A 6,211-nucleotide genomic window follows, 5' to 3' on the forward strand; every position below is an offset into this window, starting at 1 on the left:
CGTCACACTCAAAAACCAAAATAAAAACAGTCAGATGTTACAGTTTGTTCACTCAGCTGTTTGGCATGATAATTGTAGTTTGAATGTCCCCCCCCCCCCCCCCAAACTCACCACTGGTATGCCAACAATGCACACTGCAGCCATCAGCAAGAATGATGCAATAAAAACAGGTTTCTCAAGATGTCCGAGTCTCTATAAAAGCTGTGGAGCCAACGTGGTGGGTGCACACTCACAGTGAGTTTCACCATGATTCTTGCTCCCCGCTCTGCTGAAAATGACCATCAAAAATTTTCAAATTGAATATGATGCAATTAACAGCAGGAACATTTTCACCAATGGAGACACTATTAATGGACGGATCATTCTGGAAATCTCCAAAGAAATAAGAATTCAATCCCTTGTTTTTATAGCCAAAGGAAAAGCTCGAGTTCACTTTAGTGAACATTACGGACTATTGGGAAAACTCAACCCAGAAGTAGAGGAGAATTACCGCTATAAACAGAAATATTATCGAGTTAAACAATATATCTTGAGAGAATCAAGGCAAAATGGTAATGTATGAATCTTATATTTGAAGGATTTAGTTTTTTCCACCCAATTTTCCATGTGTGTGATGCTGATTTAGTGCAAAATTTCTACTTTAGCAATTGAGACAATTGGAAGTGGACGCCATGTTTTTCCTTTTAGCTTCACAATTCCAGACAGGTACTTTCTTAAATTCCTTGATCTTTCATATTTGATTACTTTTCATTTTTTAATGATTGCATTTTATTTCAATTTAACAGAAAATTGCCTTCATCCTTCTCCTCAATATTTGGCCAGATTATTCATACCTTAAAAGCCAAGCTTAAACAGTCAATGATGCTGCCAAGAAAAGCTAAAACCTACTTCACATTTGTATCCAAAGCAGAGATGAATTTGCCAGGGATAAGGGTGAGTAACAGTTTAAAATTCTCCACAAACTTAAATTGTCAAGGGAAATGAAGAATTATTCGTTTAGAAATATAGAATATTATCTTGCACTATTTCATGTATGTAATCCACCATGTTGAAATATGTTTTCAGGTTTTTCAACAAAAAAGCAAAGAGAAAAGCATTGCTTTGAGCTCTGGAATAGTCTTACTGGATATCTCTACAAGGCAGATGGGATACAAATCTGGTAAATACAATTGTATTAGTATTTTAACACTATTTTACCTTTTATTGAACCTTTTTTACATTATCTCACACAGTGGTGACTCTTGATTTATACAAACTGGCTGAACCTACAGGGCGAATGACCAGAGTGGTGGGGAGGAGGGGTGATTTTGCAAGAGCACTTTAAAGGTTCCCAAAGAGTCAAACATGCAGCTTTCATATTGAAAAGCCTTAGCGCACGCTGTCCTTCAGTGTTTTAGATATTATAGAAGAGTTTGCCAATTACTTACGTTTCTTTTGACAAAGTCCTATATTTCCTGTTTGTTACGGTGTCATTATGCCAGGAGGAAAAACACTAAATCATGTCACAGTCTCTCCATCAAACAGACCATATCAATGCGTTTTTTTGCACCATGTTGTTTTTTTTCTCAATGTTTACATTTGATCAATGCTGCACAGAAGTGTAACTGTCATGAGAGCTGTATGAAACAAAATTTCGTTTTGCACACACTCTGTATTCAAAATAACAATAAAATTTGTCTAAGTCTAAGAAAGAGCTAGATTGCCTTGTAAAAGAAAAAAACAGAAAAGGTCATTATAAGACAACTGGACACCTGTCAGTGACACAGAGCATCCTTGTGTCGCTGTGTCTCTAACGTTTACTGCATCGCCGTTCATCTCAACTGTTGTTCTTCGATTTTGCATTAAGTACACACTATCTTATTCTTTCCCTTTCCCATGATGTGTAACAAGAAAAAAACATTAAAAAGCTATAAAAATCCATAGCTGTCAAATAATTTGAAGCCTCTTATTTATATTTTGGGCTTTTTGAATTGTTCTGGAAAACAATTGACAATATTTGGCTCAAAATCAATAGGTCTAAACTTGATTTTTTAACTTTGTAGTAGATCTATGGTGTTAAACTTGGGCCATAAAAAAAAGATTGAGCATTAAAAAAGCACTTTTTTTTTGGAGCAAACTCTTTTAAATGTTTTACCTTTAAACCTTTTTCATTTTTCCAGGAGTACAGTACACATATAATTCTTTCACCAACTTTTTTTCGCTGCTTTAATTTTTTTTTCTTTTAAACAAACTTTAGATTTTTAAACCTAATCGTCTGCCTTTGTATTATCAGATCAAATCTGTAACCCCTGTCCTTTGACTATTTGCTCTGAAAAGGCACGGCTACTTTGTTCAAGTGTACCTTTAGTTGAAAAAAGAAAAATAAATAAGTGAAGCAAAACAAATAGTTTTAATCTTAAATTTAAAAATGTAAAAAAAAAATTTAAAAGTGATATCTTTGTGTTTGGCAGGGGAAGACCTTCATGTCACAGCTAGAATCACCAATCTTTCAAATCGTTCAGTCAAACCCAAGTTTGTGTTGGATAAAAAGAAGACATACAATGGAGGAGATTATATTAAGGTGGATAAGCGTGACATTCTCCAGGATAAAGCTGATAGTGTTAAGTCATGGGGGGGCACAGTAACTGTGACAAAGGTGTTCAACATCCCCAAAGAGCTACCTCCGTCCATTTTGGTTTGTCCTATCATCAAGCTGGAATATCGGCTTAAGGTAAGCTTCACCTTTCAATCTATGCCAATATTTGTAAAATATTCATGAAATTTTAATTTTCAGGTTTTGTATAAAAATTCATGTGGTCAGGGATACTGAAATGTACATATTAATTAAATAATTACTGCTGTTGGGTTTATAAAGCGAAAAAAAACTATTGCCATTTTCTACTAACTTGACTTTTTTAAAAAGGCAAATGCATTCACACTGCAGATAAAGTTGACTGATTTTAACTTTAAATCCTAGAACAATCTTTATATATAATAATTCTTTAAAAATTTGAAACATTTTATGCAATGTTATTAATCATAGACATGCATCATCTCTTTTTAGAGTCTTATATGGTTTAACTTTTGATTAAGTTAAATCTTTTTTTTTTCCTCTAACAAGCACTTACTTTGGACTCCATGTTGGTGCAGTTGGTAGCACTGTTGCCTTGCACCGAGAAGGTCCTGGGTTTTAATCCTGGCTTGGAGTCTTTCTGTAATGCATTTTCAATTGTGCTATTGCATCCATTGTCACTCTCAGAATGCAGTCCAGCTTCTTTAAGAATCTTTACTGTAAATATTTTTAGAGACACTCTGCTCCGAATAAACACGCTTAGAACACAGACGAAATTGAAAATAATTTAGAGATGAATTTGCATCATTTAGTGTAACCAAACACACACACAAATAAGAATGAAAATATTAAACCTGAAAAACATCCTTAAACAGAATCATGAAATATGAAATATCCACCGGGTAGTCCCAAAAATTCCAGAAAGATTGGTCAGTCATTTCACATTATAAATTAACACTCCACCGAGACGTCATTCAACATATTTTACAAATAATGAAGCAGATTTCACTATTAGTGTTCCTTTGATACACATAGACCTCTGAATATTTGGGTTAATTGTTTTGGAACATAGTGGCTGCTCAGAAACAACTCCTTAACAGCGTGTATTTTATAGGGGATAAATATGTCAATCCAACCCCTGTAAGATTTCCTTTCCAATTTCCTTTCCAATTTCCTATCTTCAGAGTAGAATAATAGTATCAGGAATTAGAACCTAAATTAACCTGCAAGAGCAAATCAAACCTGCAGCCTAAGCATAGTTGTCTTTCAATGGTAGCAAACAGAAACATAGTTTGGTTAATGAAAAGCAGTTTTATGCAGAAGAACAAAGACTTTAAATCATGGTCAGCATTGCAAAATCTTGATTTTGAGTTATTCAAGTTCCTATGCTTGTTTTGATATATATGATGATTTTTGTCCCAAAATTGTCAACAATGGGGGTGAGGTTGCTTGAGGACCTAAATGCAAAGATGAGTTCTTGTTTATTTAATAAATAACTGAGGCAGACATCCACAAATGCAAAATATAAAGAATCAAAATCAGAAAACATCAGGGAAATCTCACATGGGGAGCCAGAGATGAGGAAGCAACAAACAACAACAAGGAACCAGCACTGAGTGACTGCAGAGGTGGTGTATTTAAGGGGAACAGAACAAATGATCTGAATATGGAGCAGGTGTGAGTGGAACTAACTAGAAGGAAGCCAAGGGAAAGGAAACAAGCACAAGGGGGCAACAGAGAGTAGCTAAAGACTGCTTGAATATAATGAAAAATAAACCAAAGATCAACAAAACAGAATAACTGAAAACTAAAAACTCAGTCTCAAAAGGGGAGAACGACAACAAAAAAAGCTTTGAGCTAGCAATGTTCTGTCTCTTTAATCCCTGCCTCCTTTCTCAAAATCCTCAGCTAAATACCTAGATGCTATTTTCAACCACAAACTTAAAGTACAGTGGAGGATGTTCTTTTTCCGGGTGGATCATCTAAATAAGTGGTCCTCTTAATTGTCAATAATTCTGGTAATATGTTTATGTAAGGCCGTCCTACGTGCTCGTCCCTGTTTTCACTCACCGGTAGTGAGTCTGACATAGTGGAAAAATTGCAAATCTTCTTTTGGAAAGTAAGCTTTTATGGGCGATGCAAACAGCAACTTTTAAACAGAGCTTGCACGAGGAGAAATGGGCTCGTGCATGCTTGCGCACGCGTTTATTAAGCGTTCCCTCACTGCAGAGGACACATGGTTGTGCATGTGCATTTTTTCTTTTTAAAGAGGAGAGGGTGGGTCTTTTGAAAAGCTCGCAAAAATCCTTCACTACACCTTTAAATCTGAAAACATGCAGCAGTCTCCAGCGACATTTGTTTCAGGGGTTTAAGTTGCTCTCTCCTAAGCCACAAAGAGAGAGAAAGATCAACTCTTCATTGACATCCCTGACCCGTTTTTGTTGGTTTATTTTAAATTTAAATGTAGCTGCTTGATTTTATCCTGTGGTGCAAATTAAATAAACTTCATCAAATTATTGTTTGTACTACATCTAACTTTAATAACTTTAAATAGGAAATTCTGGAGAAAAAAAAAATCTAAATTGAAATACAGCTTTATTTATTTTCATTTTTTTCTTAAAGGTATACCTTGACATCACATATGCACCAAACTTAGTGCTGAAACTCCCGATCGTCATCCTCCCAGAACTGTCAGATGAAAGTCGCTTATCTCCTTCCAGTGGCTCCAGGTATGAAGTATTTGAAAGCTCATGTGAACCAGCCTGGATCACAGAACCACAGGCTATTGATCCTCCACCTACCTACGAAGCAGCTGCACTGTACCCTCTGTTTCCTTCTTCGGATTATACATCAGCACTGTGAATACCTGCTCTACAGAGATGTTGGGATGTCATAGATTTGGTAGAGTTAAACTAGTGTTTATTTTAATATAAACCACTCTTACAATCAAAGAGTGCCACAGTCAACTGCAGCTGAAAATTCTGTGATTGGTGAACTGAGGGATATTGACTCTTAGTAAACAGAAATAATAGCATTTATGCATAATCATTGAGAAAAAAACATTAGTACCACCTGTCTCTGGTTTATAGTTGATGCATTAAACTGGGAAGGGAATGGCATGGTCCTATCAATGTACTGGCACCAACAAAGTGTTAAATATTTTTTTACATTTCCTACATCCACAAATATAAATAACTTTAAAACACATTTTCTTTACTTAAAGTTTTATAATGAAGAAATAAAAATGTATTTTGGAGGTTTGTTGTTTGCTGAGTGACATGGCTTTATGGCATTTATGTTTACTCCAACAATACACTGTGACAACTTTTTTTAGACTTTATAAAATCTTTCTTTTAACTAAATATATTCCTAGGTTCATGTTAAACTAAACTTTTTAGAAATATTCACCTAATGCTAGCAATCACTACATGAATTACTGCAAACTCTAATCACTACTTACTTAGACAGTGCATAGGGTTTAAAAATTGTGCTATACAGTATTTTCTTTTATTCTGAAAGACATTTTCCAGAGGATACATTACATCTGTCTAGGCCTAATTAGAGTTTAAGCCTTTGTTAGATGATTTGTTTGGATTAAATTAAGCTTTGCATAGGTTATGTGTATTTCATTTGAATGAAAACAAAACAATTAAATTGATT

At 34.9% G+C, this 6,211-nt stretch overlaps 1 protein-coding gene across 1 annotated transcript; it reads left to right on the forward strand.

Moving 5' to 3' along the window:
- Nucleotides 1-254: 254 nt before the first annotated feature.
- LOC107084539 (arrestin domain-containing protein 3-like) lies at nt 255-6,211 on the forward strand. Its single transcript, XM_015374427.1, has 6 exons — nt 255-551; nt 645-705; nt 786-933; nt 1,066-1,159; nt 2,451-2,710; nt 5,174-6,211. Exons 1-6 carry the CDS (start codon nt 275-277, stop codon nt 5,411-5,413), a joined length of 1,080 nt encoding a protein of 359 aa, XP_015229913.1. The 5' UTR covers nt 255-274; the 3' UTR covers nt 5,414-6,211.

This window comes from Cyprinodon variegatus, unplaced genomic scaffold (genome assembly GCF_000732505.1).
Source record: "Cyprinodon variegatus isolate N-32 unplaced genomic scaffold, C_variegatus-1.0 Scaffold103, whole genome shotgun sequence".
Lineage (NCBI taxonomy): Eukaryota > Metazoa > Chordata > Actinopteri > Cyprinodontiformes > Cyprinodontidae > Cyprinodon > Cyprinodon variegatus.

What these genes read in the sequence shown, in the direction of transcription:
- LOC107084539 (XM_015374427.1), top strand. Translation starts at nt 275, where the DNA reads ATGACCATCAAAAATTTTCAAATTGAATATGATGCAATTAACAGCAGG. An exon ending in AGCTTCACAATTCCAGACAG is followed by an intron (nt 706 to 785) that starts GTACTTTCTTAA and finishes TCAATTTAACAG; the next exon opens with AAAATTGCCTTCATCCTTCT. An exon ending in GCAGATGGGATACAAATCTG is followed by an intron (nt 1,160 to 2,450) that starts GTAAATACAATT and finishes TGTGTTTGGCAG; the next exon opens with GGGAAGACCTTCATGTCACA.